This window comes from Cyrtonyx montezumae, unplaced genomic scaffold (genome assembly GCF_038088225.1).
Source record: "Cyrtonyx montezumae isolate F1298 unplaced genomic scaffold, pur_monq_1.0 scaffold_3, whole genome shotgun sequence".
NCBI classification, from domain to species: domain Eukaryota; kingdom Metazoa; phylum Chordata; class Aves; order Galliformes; family Odontophoridae; genus Cyrtonyx; species Cyrtonyx montezumae.
The window spans coordinates 52,240,576-52,258,938 of record NW_027072034.1 but is presented as its reverse complement, the minus strand read 5'-3'; the positions used below and the strand labels follow the sequence as shown (position 1 = coordinate 52,258,938).

General features: G+C 42.1%; 1 protein-coding gene across 1 annotated transcript; it reads right to left on the bottom strand.

The window, feature by feature from the left end:
• Window positions 1–3,429: 3,429 nt before the first annotated feature.
• XK (X-linked Kx blood group antigen, Kell and VPS13A binding protein) lies at window positions 3,430–17,243 on the bottom strand. Its single transcript, XM_065741558.1, has 3 exons — window positions 16,999–17,243; window positions 9,783–10,045; window positions 3,430–6,533 (listed from the first exon to the last, which is right to left on the bottom strand). The coding sequence occupies exons 1-3, from the start codon at window positions 17,241–17,243 to the stop codon at window positions 5,710–5,712; spliced, it is 1,332 nt and encodes a 443-aa protein (XP_065597630.1). The 3' UTR covers window positions 3,430–5,709.
• Between the last annotated feature and the right edge of the window lie 1,120 nt (window positions 17,244–18,363).

The following is an 18,363-nucleotide window of genomic DNA, read 5'->3' as shown; positions in this document are numbered from 1 at the left end:
CTGCTCTTTCGGATTGACAGCTTCTGGCTTCGGGGGATCTCAACATGAACTTCTTCCTGTTTTCCAGCCCTTGCAAATTTAAATCGGCAGAGATAAGAAGAATCAAGGAGATGGCAGCTTGTATCTTGTCTTCACGGGACACAATGGTATCACCTCCCCGTTCCCGTATGAGGCTGGAAACATTTGCTTCCAGGGCAAGTCTTTAGCCAGCAAGCACTCTCGGGCCCTCCTCTTCGAAGGCAAACGGCTCAGAAGGAATGCTTTCAAATGTAAAACTGCCCACAAAGTGTTTTGATTATCCTGTGCTATTTGAGACAATGCATTATTTACCAGTACCAGACAGATAGATACTACCAGCTCCTTCGGGAAAAAAATGTAGGAAGTACAGGGAAAAAAAATTATTTTTCTTCCCAAATTAGTACAACTTACCAACCTCAAAAATTTGCCTGTCCCGAGTCAAGCCTGTAAATGTCAAACCGGCCTGTATATAATCAATTCTTTTCTCTTTTAAAAAGGTTTCATTTTAGTTGCCATTCATTTTTCAAGAAGAAAAAAAACCCCTCTATTTTACTTGAATGGTTAGAAACTTAATATGTTTTTTCTACAGTTACCCTGTGAATTGAAGCCACTTTCATTACCTTCCATGACTTTCACTAACATCCTCATCTTTCCCTCTGTATCTCTTTATTCCCACAACTTCTACTCTTTCACACCAAGGGGGAGAAGTAGCAGGTACCCGGATCATTGAATGTGATTACACAGCTTTAACACATCTAAAAAGAGTAAGCTCCTGGCTTACTAAGAGGTTAGACAGAAAGTCAAGTAGATAAATCTCACTGAAACCATCATTACCAGTAGGATCACTGCATCAGTTTGCGTATCTCCTCTCAGTAAATGAATGTCTTCACAAATTTGTTCAAACCTATTTTTCCCCGCCAGATATTGTGACGGTGTGCTCCTCCTACTTCACCCCTCCTGCCTCCTTCTTCTGTTAACTCCCTCCTTTGACCTGGCTTCATACCTAAGACCTTGCACAGAGGGACAGTGAGCAACTGTACTGATAACAATCTTGCTAAAACAGATTAATCACCGCAAATCTGTTGCAAAGTGAGGGGCTGAACGAATTGACAGCAGGCACCTGCCTGGTTCAATTGAGGTGTCCAAATGAGCGCAGATGTAAATAACAACATGGCATTGAGTCACTCATCTTACCCCTTAAATAGTGAGCAGCCTCAAGGCTATCCCGTGCTGAGATCCCTTACACCTCGATGTCAGGATGCCTTGCTGATACAGACCCTCAATCAGCAACTAATGTTTGTTTTAGGCTTTTCTATCCTCACTAAAATAAAATCTTAGGCTGACTGTAAGCTTTATTAGCTTCACTAAGGTTATATGTTTGATTGTGCACATACAACCTTTATACATAAGCAGTTGACCATGACTGGGACTAAGGGTACTAAACTTTAAGGCTCCTTACCTCTGTGGTTCAAGGAGTTCAGAAAGCAAGAGGGTCTACTCTGAATCTCTTGTCTCAACAGGAGCTCTTCCTGTACATGTGTGTTTAGCCCTACCCTCTATGCAATAAATAATCAATTGTATCCAGCCATCTAAAATCTTAAGTTGCTGTTAAATCACTGCATTATATCTATATTACATCAATAAATATATTCTAGCTTCTCTCTTACAAGTGCAGTATATTGTAGTTTGTTTACATCCGCAACAGATATCTACCCTCAGAAAAAATTTAACTTGCCAATGAGTTTTACACATGCTGGGGAGAATGGGGCTGACAGAGAAACAGTCACCTAAGTTTATTTTCTCTAAGAAATCACATTGAAAACAAAAAGCAGGGATTCTCTTCAATGTTAAGGCAGACTCTATGAAGAATTTTGTAATAAAAAAATCAATAAGCAACCAAAATTGTGTTTGAATCTGAAATGTTTTGTTTAGCTTTTAAATTGCAATCAATTAAAAAAAAGTACGTGGTCACTCAACTAATAAGTGTTCCTTGAGAATAAAAACAGTATCTGCAATAAAGGATTCATTACTTCCTATTTTTTTAAAAAGGGCAGCTAGTATTAGCAGATCATGGTGTCCATCACCACTTGTGCTGCTCATCATTTAGGGGATGTGCCAACTTTTCAACTCTTTACATATGTATATAGAATAGATATGACATCTCTTCATACAGGTTCTTAGTGAGGATTTTTGCTGGCTATTCCAAAGAACAAATGTGGTAAACCCAGAAGAGCAGGACAGGAGCATGCAGGAAAGTATTAAAGCCATTTAGAAAGTAACAATGACTTTTTTCTGCTTCCCAATGTAAAACAATTAAATATTCTTATTGTGACAATAAATAGTTATTTATGCTATAACTATTATTTATGCTATAACTATTATTTATGCTATAACTAACTATTATTAACTAATAATAGTTAGTTATGCTGATCTTGACCTGTATGACACCGTTCTCTTAAACCAGCTACTACATTTTCTGCTGAGTTTTCTACCAGCCAAATAACATTGGATGCACCACTGATTTTAGATGAAGAACTCCCAGGTCAGACTATTATTCTGTCAGATTGACATAAAAACATCTTTTGCACTGTGTGGTAACAGCTGACAGCATGCTATATAACTCACAGGTTGGATTTCTGAAAGCCTTGGATTAAGAAGTGACACCAACACAATTTGTGTTTCAATATTTTAATGTGTTGTTTTACAAGTATAAAAGAAAACCTACATTCCAGATCTTGCATACTCATATACATGAACAATCCTTACTGAGCAATCTTTTGTGTGACTCAGGACTACTGAAGTGAATGAAGCTTTTAACATTAGCCCTATACCAGAGACACGCATGCCTGTAACATTTAAAAACAATGGTAAACTTGCATTCAGACATCACTCATTCAAGTGCTTATATATTTCCCAGCTACTACCCTTCTCCCAGCGCAGCCACTGACTGTATTGATAATGACATCATCTAGACTGTCACTATTGTGGAAAAAAATGCATTTCCTGACATTATAGAACACTTCAGAAACGTGAGCTTGCTCTATAAAATACTGGTCTTAATGCAACAGAACATCTTCATCTCTCCCTTGAGCAGTGGCAGCACCACAAGATCAAAACATACACTGGTCTGAGGAGCCATGAGGCACAGCCAAAGCAATGACACTCATGGTGATCGACTGTATAAACTGTTTTTGGCTGCTATGCACAACTAAGGCAAAGCCATGTAACAGCAATATAACCCAAACAATCTTTTTCGCATAATGACTTAAATATTCAGGTTTCTATGCACACAATTGAGTACAGTGCTATAAAAATAGGAAGTGATATGGTACATTCTCTAAAAACATGTATACACATTAGCATACATCATTAGTATGTGAAATTAAATGGTACCCACTGCATATACCAGCTGCATAATTCTGCTATTGTTGACTTACCTGAAGTATAAACATTTCACTAGCTGAGGTTTGTGAAGTTTCCACTCTTTCTCAAATAGCAAACTCACAAGTGGATCAATGCTGAAGTCTCATTTAAAGACTTGAGAGCCCTCTCTTTAGCTTTGAAGTACTTCTACATATGAAACCACTTTGTTATCAAAGACCAAAAGTTTACATCTGTGGACATCTGTAGAAAGGCAATGACTGTATTTCCCTGATTATTGTCTATGAATTAGATATTCAGTTCTAGCTAGGAACACCTGAAAAACGGCCCATGTGCTGAACTCAGCAAGTTAGGAAGCAAGGGGACACATTCTCAATTGCTCCTTCAACTCAGTATTAAGAAAATAATAATAATAATCTGAAATACTTTATAAAAAGTACACGGAAATACTGTACGGTACCTTTACGCACAGTAGAGAGAAATACTATCATGTTTTCAAGGAATTGCTTCACTTCTCAAATGCTCCTCAGAGAGAAAATCTAGAGCAAAGATACTTGGTGACTTCCCCAAATATGTGAGCTATGTTCCCCAGTAAGCTCAAAAAACCTCACATTACCACCCACCAATAATTTAATTATATAACACATACACACATCAAGCAAAATGAATAAACATAACTCCATTATAAAACAGTAGGAAGACATTAATTTACAGTGCAGTAAACAAACAGAAGAATAAAAACAGCTTAACTCTGCAGCACTTCATGTGATCCCATTACAAACAACTTCAGACCCCAACTGGAGACATTGCTAATACAATGGTGTTGATCTGATCCCTACTGAAGAACTTCTCATCCTTCATTACAGCAGGATAGAAGCTGAGGCACGAGAAAGTACTCTGAGTCATGAATTATCTTTTTTCCAATAGTAGTCACAATGTGTCAGGTACAGAAGAAACTCAAAAGTGCTAAGTGATCAAAGTGCAAAAAGCTTTCACTTGTTCTTTTCAAGCACAGTTGTTTTTTGTTTTGCTTTGTTTTGTTTTTGTATTTCCACCAAATTGTACTTGGTTATCCACCCACTAAAGTTTTATCACTGATCTGCAAAATACAGAAACACTTTCATTTGTGGTGATGCAGTGCATAGAAGAAAAAGTCAACAACTTCTATTTTCTCTTTCAGACTTTGAGCCAGTGGTACTTATGAGGTAAAAGATGCACTACTGATATCAACCTAGCCATAATGCACTGTCAGAAAGGATTTCATCTCAAAGGTGCCTGCTTCATGTGCTACCAGCCCCTCAGATAATCAGAGGAGCACTTGTCTTCTCTAAATGTAGCCATCTGAAATGGAGACAGAAAGTCAAATCCACTGTCAAGACACATGGTTAACACACAGTACTAGGTCTCCAGAGAATGACTCATATCACCTAAGCCAACATTTTAAGACAGGCTGAATCACTCACTGGAGATATTTCCTGGAGAGCACCTAGCTGACTAGTTCACACTATCAACCAAACTTGAAGATGTTTCAAGCTGTGTGAAGTGAACCTCACCCTAATACCAGTGTATCACAGATTTTAAAGTAGTACTTAATTGATGTCAGTACACTGAGCTGTTACAGAACATTACACTTACTGTGTAAAATTTAATTCCCTTAGTAACAAGTACCAAATATGAAGAATAAGACGGTGTATAAGCCAATAACCCCTCTGTCCACTCTCAGTAACAGTCATATTTCATCATTAGTGCTAGCTAATTAGCTGTTTCTTGGCAACCTAGGCTACTGTGCACTGTAGAAGTCAAATTCTTATGCCCCAGAGAGAAGCATTATTTATCACACTGATTAGAGTGTAGTCTACAATTTGATCAAAACAGACCACAGTCAATTTATAGTCAAAGACTATGCTCTGTGCCTGTGCCTGGGTGGCTCGCCATAATGATATCCTTTCTGAAATAAAATGCGCTTCCTTCCATCCTCAGATTTCCTGAGTAAGATGAGAATCAGGCTAGTTTTTAAAGGACGTCTCCTACAATGATTTCAAAATAGGCACATGATAATAAACCTATGTGCAAAAATAAAAACCTGAAACAGAAATGTACCAACAAACACTGCTCCCTGTGTCCATACACAAACAGACAGCTACACATATCCATACACAAAGTTTTCCACAAAGGTAGGCTTGTCACTCATCATGCAGTATACACCTGCAAGAAAGAAATCCCATCCACAAGACATGATATCCAAGAGGCCCGACATTCTCAGCAGGTGATCTGCCACATTCCAAAGGCACACACTTGCTTCCAGTTGAACTAGGCATTGGAAGAAACACTCTGATGAGGATTCCCATTCAGAGAATCTATTGTCTTGTTACTGCTCTGTGATTCATCAGCATTTTCAGCTGATTTCAAATCCGCCTTGTCTGTAAGGGTGGAGGACTGGGGAGACTTGCAAACAAAGCAGAACATGAAACAGGACAGCAAGCCTTCGGTAATGCTGGATGAGAAGAGCTTTTTGCATGGGTGGCAGAATTGGTAGAACACCAACATGAAGAGGATAGCCATACAGTAAGCTATCAGGAGCTGCAAGACCAACAATGGGGCGCAGACATACAAGTAGATATCAGTTTTATAGATGTACCACATCAGCAGAAGGAATGCATTCTCGATGAATCTCAGCATATAATACACAGTCAATCGGTACCAATTTTGAGATTTGTTAATTAAGTCAGGATCATTGAGCTTCACTTGCACTGCTGACCAGCAGAACATATTAATGCCTGCATACAAGAAGGTAAGAAGGCACAAGACAGTGGTAGTGCCGACCCTGCTCAGGGCCTTCTCTATGTTCTCAGGAAATGGGGACTTACTTTGCCAGAAGAGAATCCATGGGTAAAAGAAAAAAACGAAGAAATTCACTAGCACGACAGGGAGAGTCCAGATCTGAAGGACTGAGCTGAAAAGGACCAACACTGTAACCCGCGTAGCAATCTCAAAGCTTCTCCACATGAATATGCAGAGGTAGGCAGCTGGTTTCACACTGACATCATAATCATCGTACTTAATCTTAATAGCCAAGATGTTGCAGCGTAAGGCGCCATATACAATTGACAGAAGAGAAAGGATCATAAAAATACCTACAAAGAGAAAAGACAAACCAGAGTGACCAGCTCTGAAGAAGACATTGCATCAACGTAACGCAGAGATGTTGTCTTCATGGCACTTCTGGGGATTACCAGTAGGGTATAATGCAAAAACATAATCCATTCTGTGTACCTATGTCTGGGTTCCTTACTTTAACCCTGCCTCCCACTTTGGTCGCCACTTATTACTTTTCCAAGCAGATGCACAGAACAATCACAAGCATCTCCCCACCACCAGCTCAGGACTGTTTGCACATGTACTATCTTTGGCAATTACACAGCTCAGCTGCAAAATAGGAGAACGATTCTGACCTAAGTAGGGTATCGATTATAGGCCCTGATCATATAGAACAAACAGAGAAGTGTCTCAGTGTTCAGAACCTAGCTGTGCATGGTTTTGTCAGCATCTGCATACGTCCTTCAGTTTTTACCAACATGCTGAACAGCTGATTTAGGGGACCAATTTTAGGCATCCTCGTTCAAATCCCTCCTGTTTCAAACTTTGCATTGTTTGCATGCAAGGAGCACTTCAAATGCAAATCACACAAGAACAATAAAAATGATTTTGCTGTTTAAACTTTTAGAGTTTGAATCAAAGTAACCAAGCTAAGTGGCTGCACTACAGAGCACTGTACTGAACCAGATACAACAAAATAAACAGAGTTGGCACTTCTTGATTATGTCAGTTACTTCTGTGATGTTTACCAACAAGTGCTTGCTGCAGCCTTCAGTTAGTTTTTGTCATTATCCAACACATGAACTGGATTTCCTACTTTGCTACAGCTATTTAACTGTGACTATCAGTTTTTCTTCTAATCAAAATTACTGATTTCTGACCAGGACTTTGAAAGAAACCAGTGTATTTCAGGATCTCTGACAACTTTTCACATGATTTTCTCTATCCTTTTAGCTAACCTCTTTCCCACACCAATCACCAAATGCCTCTGAATTACTTTGGAGGAGTAATTAATTACTCCTTTATATCTGAATTTTAAATAGCACTCAGTAAACTGGAAAAAAAAAGCCATTTTATACTGTGATTTTGTATGTACCCTATGTTCTCTGAAAATGGTTATGCATTTGCTTTACACTTGAATTTTTAATATGCATTTTTAAACATCTCTCTTACAGCACTACAGTTGAGCTGAGATTCTTTAAGCTTTATGCTTTAGAAAGCATTGCCTAAAAGCAAAGGAGCAATCAAATGGAGTCAAGAATACCACTGTGGCCAAAGCCATTCCTGTGGCTCGTGCTGCCTTTCCTCTATGTATGTGTTCATTTGAGAACTGTGAGAGAACAAATAACCACTATGAGCTAATTAACAAAAATAATGCTTTCAGAAATTAAAAACCAAAAGCACACAAAACAAGCAAACCACATAAACACACACATCCACTGGAGAAAGCGTGCTTCTGTCCTGGAACTCAGCTTGTCTTCTGCTTTGATAAGATGATAAATATTCAGCTTAATACCTGATTTCATTTTAGGGATGAATCTCAATCAATCCCAAACTTGCCTTATTAGCTCAAGCCTTTGAAAAAGGCACTTTTCAGTGCATACAAACCAGCCCACACTTACTTTGGTTTAATACTGTAGTTTGGTTCAGTGCTGTCACCAAACCACTAATTCAAACATGGCTTCTAAAGTCTGCTATAAAGGCAGCTTGAGGCAACCACAAAGGGAAATAGAGAAGAGTGATGATATTGTTGCTATTACTTATCCCAAGCAAACAAAGTAACATTTAATAAGGGAAAGTAGCTGTAACAGCTCCTATAAACATGGCACTGCTCTTCTTCCTTCCTACTCAAAGTGATACTTCTCTCACAGGTCAGAGGTGTGTGGTTCCAGAATCACTCAGGGAGGCACAGTTCTACATTTCTGTTGCTGTTGTCATCTTCAATCTTTTCCTCACCTCAGAAGTTGGGAAGAGGGTGACTTCTCCTTTAGGTGAGCCACATCACAAATATAATATTACTAATATCTTACATTCATAAGAATCATATGATTCAGATAAGTATCTGAAGCTATTTTCAATGTATATTGTAATTTCCTAAACAGATGTTCAGAATCCCTGAAAAATATGGGAACTCCCTTATCTAGTGCAAGATATGTGGATATAAAAACCTTTTCCTTCAGGTACAACTTCAACACTTCAAACTATGAATAGTCAGAAGCACTTGAAACACGTTCAAACAATGAAAAAAGTGTTCTGTTGTCAGAGCTTTGTGAGCTAAAAAGCCACAGTTGAAATATCTTAAGATATCTGGCAAGACCACCCAGAAAGCACAGTTCATGCCCATTAGGAAAGTGATACTATAAAGTTGGGAAAAAAAATCATATGAAGAAAACAGTCACTGCTACAGCTTTTAAATTGAAAGTGCATTTCTTTTAATCAGCAGAATAATTTTATTTTTAAATGGGAGGAAATCCACCTTTTGAGATTATTGGTTTAAATAACTTCTACGCACTTCATGCTAAACAGTTACAGAAGCTTTATCTTCATGGCTTTTATCACAAACCTTCAGACTTTATCTTACTTCAGCAACCATCTTTACTCCTCATCTTACATTCTTGGCAGACAATGAAATGACAATTTTGGAGAATGTCAGACACTTGTAAGTATCTGATCATCCACAGAAATTCACGTACGCCATGAACTACAGGAGAAAGACATAGCATTGCTCTGTTTGACAAAGAAAAGGACAGGTTGTGGTTTAAGCTGGCAGGTGGCTCAGCAATCACACAGTCCTTTGCTCACTGCCCCCCTCTCCCCGTGGGATGGGAGAATTAGGAATAAAAAAGCAGAACTTGTGGACTGAGATAAAACTATTTACTGATAAAACTATATACTATATATATATATATATATATATGAATACATATAAAAAGTGGTGCACAAGCAATTGCTCACCACCCTCTGACAGATGGCCAGCTAGCCTTCAAGCAGCAGAAGAGAGGCCATTCCCTTTGATATGTCCTATGATATGGGATATCCCTTTGGCCAGTTTAAGTCAGCTGTTCTGATCCTGTTTCCTCCCAGCTCCTTGGGCCCTTGGCTGCAAATGGCCTTGGCTATGTACAGCACTGCTTAGCAGCAGCTATAAACACTGGTGCGTTATCAGCGTTGTTTTCCTCCTAGAACCAAAACATAGCATTGTACCAGGCACTCTGAAAACAACTATCCTGTCCCAAATGAAACTAAGATGCCCACCAAAATATGAAGGTAACAACAGCTCTACCTACTTCTGGCAGCCGTGATCTCCTGCTGCAGGACACAGATGTAGAGCTGGAGTGTGAGCTGCGGTGCTGAGCCAAGGAAAGCTTGGATCACAGAGGCCCTGCTGAATGCAGACCTGTGGGTACACAGCTTGCCTTCAGCCTGGCCCACTTCCTTCTCAACTTCTTCTGAGTACCCGTCCTTGGGCATCTGCCTCTTCTTTGTGATGCTGACATAGGGCTCTTCAACTCTGCCGGCATGGAAGTAAATGTAAAAGACTTCCACACACCTACAAGCAAGTTAGTAAATAAGAGTAACAGGAAAACAGAAATCAAAGCATAAGTGCTCTCACCAGTTAGTACTGTAACCCATCACATACTAAGTAATTACATCATTTATTTTTTTTTTTAACAGAGCAAACTGTGCATTTTCTCCTTTTGGTACATTTGCAATAAGACAGATTTTGTGAAGCAAAATATGAACTACTGTGATGAGAGGGCAAGGATCTGGGAATGACTTCTGGGCTGCTAGTAGGAGTACTTGGACAAGAGAGGTTTGGCTGTTTCCTATGAGCCACCCTTGCCCCTAGGTATCCTATTAAAATTCTTAGGCTACTCATCCACCACAGTGTTCACAACTTCCCAACCTAGGACTCAAGTTGAAAGTGTTTCTTCAGATTCTTGTCTTCCAGTGTTATGCATACACCTGTGACACACCAATAAAACCCATCAGTCTTGGAAGAATATTCCAAGAAGATGCAGTGTTTCCAGTTGCTGCATCTCCTTGTCCTTAAAATACAGGTGAACCAAACCCCTTGCTTACCTAATGCCACACATTAAGTGTGTATAGACAAGGAGAGGGAAAAAAATGCTTTATTGCTGCATAGGATCCTGAAGATATGGGGGCTGTAGTGAAGAAGTCTGTGCACATAATGGATAAATGGTATTGAAAAACCAATCCAAACCCGATGTGGACAGAACCTACTGTGTCTTTTATGTCTAACACTGTTACAGATTTCAAAAATAGAAAGAACAGATACGTGAGCTGCACAACTAATGAAGACTAGCTTACACTGAAGCTCTCACGCAGCTGAGAGAGAACCTCAGGGGAGGGGAAACCCCATCTGCAAGGGCACCCCGTGGCATCACTTCTGGTCACAGCTCCTCCCACAGCTGGACACATATGTCATCATCTTCTGCTCTGTAAGCATCATCCTCTGATGAGGACAAAGCTGTCTTCTTTCCTTCCACTGTGCCTTACTGAAGTTCACAACTCCACCTGGATGCCTTTACAGATAATAGCTGCTGGAATACAGTATTTGAGTTTTCTATAGTCTTCATGTTAAGCCCAAGAGTTTCTTTAATGTGTAAGTAGAAGATAAGCATTATTTGAAGTATCTCACAATTACAAAGCACGGAGTTATGCTTGCCTGATACTTTTAACTTCATTTTCTTTTCATTATTTTTTACCCCCAAGAACAACTGCCAATTCAGTGTCTGTGACAGCTCATAGAATGAACTGAAAAGCAGTCCTGATAAAAATCCATTCCCACCCCCCCAATGGGCCACAAGAAAGTTTCAGCTATTCCAGATGGAGAGCAGCTTCAGCATCCTGTAATCCCATCCTCGATTCACTGAGCTTCAGCTGCTATCATCACTAAAGCTACGTGAAGGGCCTGGTGCACTGGAGCCTCCATTCACACAGATGACTTTCTATTGTCCCCTTGTTAAACTTTCAATCGCTGTCAGCTTTGTTCCACGTGAAAGAATCAGTACAGCCAAAAGTAAAGTGTGACAAATTAATAAAGCACAACAGCTTATGAACTCAATTCAGATTCTGAAAACAACAAATTGATTTTGTTCCAAAAGAAAGATCCCAAACATTTATATCTCGCTTAGTATTCACAGCCATCTATTCATCCTGAGCTGAGGGCAGTCTGAACCTATTATGGGAAATGAGATCTCAGCATCAGCCTCTGAACTCTTGCAGTGCATGATTAGAAGCAAGACACAGTCTAGGGACCCATCTAACAAATAGACAGTAATCCCATAAAAGAGATGATAAGGTTCACAGGACTAGGGACCATAGTAAATACTACAATCAACAAAAAGATGGGTTTTGGAGCAAGCACATGATTTTTACTTATTAGCTAGGAATGAGGTAGCTGTGCATTCAGTTCCACGTTTGTGATGGGAAATTCTATGCCCATGTAGGAAAGCACACCATTCCAGTATAGTGTGAAATGAATGGTCTGACCAGCACGCCTTACAGCCTGAGGGGACTTTTAACTGTACAATGGAGCACTACAAATGACACACACAAGGACTCAAATTACCTAAGTAGTGATGCTCATCTTCTCCTGAGCTCTGACACAGGAGTTTTTCTGGAGGTCATGCTTTCTGGGGCCAATGACAAACACATTCAAGACTCCAGCTCGTGCTACAGTGTAAGCAACTGCTTAAAGGTCTCCTTCAGAATGGAGAACTCCAGAGGAGACCCAATTGCTCACTGCTTATCTCTGCTCTGGAGTAAAGAGAATGGGAGACCCCAAGTTCTGCAGAAACTATCTCTCCAAGCCAGGGATGCTTATGGCCCTTCAACAGACACTCATCAATGGCAGAAGGACTTCAGCTGGGGAGCTTCACTGGCTGCAAAGCAATGAAAGCTGCAGTATGGGCTCAGAAGGAGCTAAACTTACTGCAGCAGAAGAAATAAGAAAACTACTCTTAACCAAAAGTTAAGAGGTGAGAAAAAGACATCCTGCTTTCTCCCCTGCTGTCAAATCTTGGCAGAGGGAATAGCTATACTTTTTCAAGGACACTGATGGTGTCTGCAAAGAGTGATTCAGCAGTAACACATTCATCTTCCACACAGTCTGTAGGAGGAATGATCCTATCCTGATATGCCTGCTGAGAACAAGCACCTTGTTCCCTCTTTTTAATTGTGGATGTGTGGGATTCCAGTACAGGCAAAATAATGGTGGTATGAAGAGTGTGCAATGAAGACAGTGAACCTTTAACAAGTGCTCTAAGAGCAAACGTCCATTTGAAAGGTCTATCCAGATGTGCTCACAACCACTGCACAAATGGATTTATCTGATAACTCCATTTCTAACAAATACATTTTCCTACAGAATTACTTATCTGTGTCACATAAAGATTTGTTCCTTGCTCAGTGTCCTTCCCTTCCATCTGCACTGTGTTTCTGTTCACTGCATCTTGAACACATCAGCTCAAGAATAAAATAACAACCTGAAGAGGCTCTGAGCACATTCATCCCATCTGGAAAAGGGGGAAATGCATCAAACGTGAAGTTTAGAGCTAGTCTCTCCTAAAGTCTTGTCTGCCAATGGACATCATACACAGAAAAGAGTTTTTTAGACCTGTGCTATTCTGAGCTATCAAATAGGTCACAGAACACCCACAACAGATCATGCTGAAGCATTATCTGTATAATTTTAGCTTATTTAATTCCAAACTGCTGAATTAGGTGCTCAAAGCATTAATGACTGATAATTTCAACACATCAGCAGTTTTTTACATTATTTTCTTTGTTATTTTCCTGTAGCTCCAGAATATAATTTTGACCGTAACATCTCCTCTGGCAGTTTTACAAACTTTCTCCTCCCCCTTCTTCACTGCTGTCCACGTGGTACATATGCACACAAGCCATTCTGCTCCACCTTACACCTTTAGAAACAAGGCCTGATCCCATAAAAAATATCTACTGTATATACCCTTATCCCATTAAACTCTGAGGAAAACAGACATCAGTATTTTCTATATGGATCTGTGTCGTATTTGCTTTCAAATCGTTTCTTCCACAAGAGAAATTAATTCAGCAGACAGAACCAACCACTAATTGCATGTTCCTTGTGAGCAGGACTCTTCACTCAGCAAACAAAGCGCTTCAAGACACCACAAATCACTTAATTGTCCTCTCACTCAGGAGGCCACACCAAGTGAAAACTAACTAGCCTCTTCTCCATATGTCACTCTAGTACTGTCTTCAGAAAGTCAGACACTAAGAAATGATGACATCCAGCTGACTTAACATTGTCAGCCCTGACTGTTCAGGTTCACTTGCTTGAAATCTGCATTCTGTGCTTTGCCCCCTTACCTATTAATAACTCCCTGAATAGAAAAGGGCAAACAAGTTAACAGCAGCTTCTTCACAGGGTTCTTCAAACAAAATCTTTAGGGTGAACCAATACATGAGCAAAAATACATCCCATTATTTTTTACTGGAATTGTTGCAGCACATGAAATGTTGTGATAACACAAGCACAGAACAGAGACAGCCCCTGGCCCAGGAGGAGCCAGCAGTGAGCCAAAAAGCTCATCTCAGTCTTTTCCAAAGAAAAGAAAAAAGTTTTAAATCTCTAATTGCTATTGGCTGTTATTATAAATCAATTTTTGTGTTGTGATTTATTTTATATGGTAAAAGAAACTCCTTTGGCGTGAGAAAAACATCCAAAGATTTCCTAAGTATCCAGGTGCATTGCAGCATTCAGAAGTGGCACCAAGCTGAACACAGCAAGGCTCCCCCTCCAGTGCCTAAAAATCTGCTGTCACCTTGCTGCAGCCAACTACTGCAAGTAGGCTTTCTGGCACTGGAAATCAGTTTAGCCACAGAAGGTATTGGGAATTTCACTCTACAAATTGCTGCAGCTTCATAGAGAAACTGCTGCTCTTGGGGAGTGAGAGAAGGAATTTAAAAAGGGCAATTGAACAGTTCAGGCACAGCAAGTCCTCTCTATGAAGACTAAAGTGCCCTAATTTCAGCACAGGACAGCAAGTGTCTCCAGAACAGGTGGAGTGTGGGTGTCTGAGGAAGGTGGTGGCACACAAGAAGCTCTCATAAGAGGATGTGCTTTATTTTCCCCAGACACAGAGGATTCAAAATAAGCTGGACCACTAGGATTGCTACACTAAATATGCTCTCTCCTCTATCATGATACTCTCACACTGTTCTCCAAATTTTTTTCCCCTTAAAAATTAAATTTAAATGGAAAAAGATGTCTAACTTTAAAGATCATGAAGAAATCTCACACACATACACAGGTTATCTGTAAACCAGTGCATTGCTGTCTGCATTTGAGTCTGAACAAAAAAACACTGAACAACTCATGTCAGCTCACAAACCCAAGAGAGATGGTTGAACAGCTAAGGTGAGCTATATAAAGCCTGCCAAAGCAGACTGTCCTCTATTGAATTATGCCATCTTGCACAGCCTCCAGGCTATTTAACATTTCCTTCTGATGCTGCAAACGGGCAGAGCCTGGGCAGTTCTAGTGCTTGTAGGTTCCTATTTGAACTAATTTAACACAGCACTCCCAAGAAGCATGCTGGGCTGTGGCAGTGAGGCGCAGGATTCCTGCTAACACGAGATCAAACGCAGAGGATGGTGTGAGGCTTCATGCTGGGGACCTCTGGAGACCAGTGGGTGTCAGTAGCTTTAAGAAGAAAAGAAAAAACTAAAACGACCAGATCAACATAGGGTAGACACATAAACAAACCAAAAGCCGGAAACAAGGCAGCAGGTGACTAACAGTAAGGCTCTTCCATTCAAAGTATCACACGTGGGACAAAAAGGCCACAGGGATATTTTTTTCTCTTCAGTTCACAACGGTAAAAGCTACAGTGATGTGCTAATACGACTAAATGCTTTGCCTTCTAGCTATTCCCTCCACTTGTGTGCATTCCAGGCCACACAGGACAGAAAGCCTACTGTGCACATGAGGGAAAGGTGATGTTTTGTATGCTGAAAACAGTTAAGCATTCCCATCACAGGCATACACTTGAAGAGAAGCAATCTGTTTCCTCTTCTGACACACAACAGTGTCTTGTTGCAGGAGATAAGGTGAGAAAAGAGAAAAATAAAAGACTGCACCACCTCCCTGGGCAGCCTGTGCCACTGCCTCACTGCTCCCTGTGAGGAGAAATTGCTCTTAATACCCAACCTGAACCTCCCCGGCACAACATAAGGCCATTACCTCTTGTCCTAACTAGCTGGAAAATTTAGTCTGAGCTTAACAAATCTTCCATTACTACACTGTCCAGGAGTTTCCAAAAGTTGAGGACACTTCTCCTAATACATATGTATCTTTAATTCACTTTTCAAGATTTGAACACAGATTTAAAATGAAAGCCCACACCAAACACTCTGTCACACATTTGCACTAGCTTTGCAATTTTCCCCCTGACATTATTTCCCCTACTTTGCAATTTCTTGTCCGACATATTTTTTGCCCTAAAGATCTTTTCCATCACAAGTTGAACTTAGGTTGAAAAATTCTCCAAAAGCCATTTGGGGCAAAAAAACTCACTTTCAAGAAGAGCATTTGTGGTACTTCCAGCATGCACAGGCAGGCTCCTCGCTATCCCTGTTTTACATTAGAGGCTGAGGGAGGAAATCTTTTCTTCCTTGGAAGTAACCTTGGAGCACACAGACAGGGATAGCACAGCAAACAAACACAACCATTGGACAGCATACCTCCTTTGCAAAAAAGCTGTATGGACAGGAAATAAATGCAGTACACAGCAAAAAGGAGGGAGGAAAGAAAGGAGGGAGGAAAGAAAGGAGGGAGGAAAGAAAGGAGGGAGGAAAGAAAGGAGGGAGGAAAGAAAGGAGGGAGGAAAGAAAGGAGGGAGGAAAGAAAGGAGGGAGGAAAGAAAGGAGGGAGGAAAGAAAGGAGGGAGGAAAGAAAGGAGGGAGGAAAGAAAGGAGGGAGGAAAGAAAGGAGGGAGGAAAGAAAGGAGGGAGGAAAGAAAGGAGGGAGGAAAGAAAGGAGGGAGGAAAGAAAGGAGGGAGGAAAGAAAGGAGGGAGGAAAGAAAGGAGGGAGGAAAGAAAGGAGGGAGGAAAGAAAGGAGGGAGGAAAGAAAGGAGGGAGGAAAGAAAGGAGGGAGGAAAGAAAGGAGGGAGGAAAGAAAGGAGGGAGGAAAGAAAGGAGGGAGGAAAGAAAGGAGGGAGGAAAGAAAGGAGGGAGGAAAGAAAGGAGGGAGGAAAGAAAGGAGGGAGGAAAGAAAGGAGGGAGGAAAGGGCATGGAATAAAGCTCTGTGAGGAGGAGCTGCCACCAGCCTTTCGGAAGGGACTTAACCTATTTTCCCCACCGCTGTTTACAGAAGATCGGCAACACTGCGCCCCTGTGCCTCAGGACAATTAAGCGCAGAGACGAAGAAAATACACACACACATACACGCACCCCCCGGACAGACGCGGCCGCGGGGCGCTCACCGACCTGACGAGCGGCCCCAGCTGCAGCAGGTGCAGGAGCAGCACCAGCGGCCGGTCGCGGCTCACGTCACGGTGGATGAAGACCAGGCTGAGCTGCACCAGCGCGCAGGGCAGCAGGGCGAAGAGCAGCGTCAGCCACTGCCACATGCGGTCCCCCGCCGCCCTGTAGGCGCCGCTCAGGCACAGCGCGGTCGCCGTCTCGGCCACGAAAAGGACGACGGAGACGAGGACGGAGCCCGGGAATTTCATCGCCGCCCGCCGCAGCCACTCCGAGCCCCGCGGCCCGGCGCGCCCAGCCGAGTGCCGCCGGCGCCCGCTAGAGGGAGCGGCGGCGCCCGCAGCCGAGTAGGGGCGGCGGCCGCCGAGGCGTGGCCCGGCCCGGCCCTGCGCGTTGGGCGCTGGCGGAGGGCGGGTGCCCGTGACCTCGCGGCGGCCCCTCTCCCCCCGAGCTCGGCTTTGCGGTGTGACAGCCGGAGTCTGAGCCCTTAGCACCACGCGAAGCTGGGGCTGGCAGATGGTGGCTGCGTCGCTCTGCGGTCGCTGCCGCTTCCTTCTGCCTCTCGGTGCAGCTTGGTTCGTGCCCAGCTGGCTCTGGTGCCTCCGTCGCACTGCCTGCTCGCGGGTCTGCCAGAGAGCTGGGGACTAGAAGTGCACAGGAAGGACAAAATACGGAGCCTGAGATGCTATTAGCTTAGTAAGGAGAGAACACTACTGGCTACGTGTGGATGCCAGCTAATGTTCCTTAATGCTGCCGAGTTTGTCCCCAGATTTATTGAAAACATGCCGGTAACGTTTTCGTCTGGGACGTTTCTTGAACTGCCTTTGCAGTGGCAAATGTGGAGACCCCCATCGCTTAGCTCTGTTGACCTCAGCTGATGGTGGCAAAGGAGAAACTTTGTTAGGGGTGAGCCTTAGTGATTTAAAGGGTGATTCAAGGAATGGAACAGCTCCCTAAGAGGACAGGATGAGAGAGCTGAGGCCTGGAGAAGAGAAGGTGCTGGGGACACCTGAGAGCGGCCTGTCTGTATCTGAAGTGGGGCTGTAAGAAAGGAGGGGGCAGACTCTTCAGCAGGATCTGTGATGATAGGACATGGGGTTTCAAACTAAAAAAGGAGAGATTTTAATTGTATGTACGGAAGAAGTTTTTCACAATACAGGTGGCGAGGCACTGGCATAGGTTGCCCACAGAGGTGGTGGACGCCCCCCGTCCCTGGAGGCACTCAGGGTCTGGTGGAATGGGGCTGATGTAGCTGTACGTGTACCTGTTCACTGCAAGGAGTTGGACCACATGGTTTTTAAGGGTCCCTTAGAATTCAGACAATTCTGTGATTGCAATTTAAATGCTGTAATGCTCACTTGGAATGGAGGG

Excerpts from the sequence above, each read along its gene's own strand:
- XK (XM_065741558.1), bottom strand. The coding sequence starts at position 17,243 with ATGAAATTCCCGGGCTCCGTCCTCGTCTCCGTCGTCCTTTTCGTGGCC. Across the intron at positions 10,046-16,998 it reads CAGCTGGGGCCGCTCGTCAG|GTGTGTGGAAGTCTTTTACA; the intron begins GTCGGTGAGCGC and ends ACTTGCTTGTAG. Across the intron at positions 6,534-9,782 it reads GGAGATCACGGCTGCCAGAA|GTATTTTTATGATCCTTTCT; the intron begins GTAGGTAGAGCT and ends TTCTCTTTGTAG.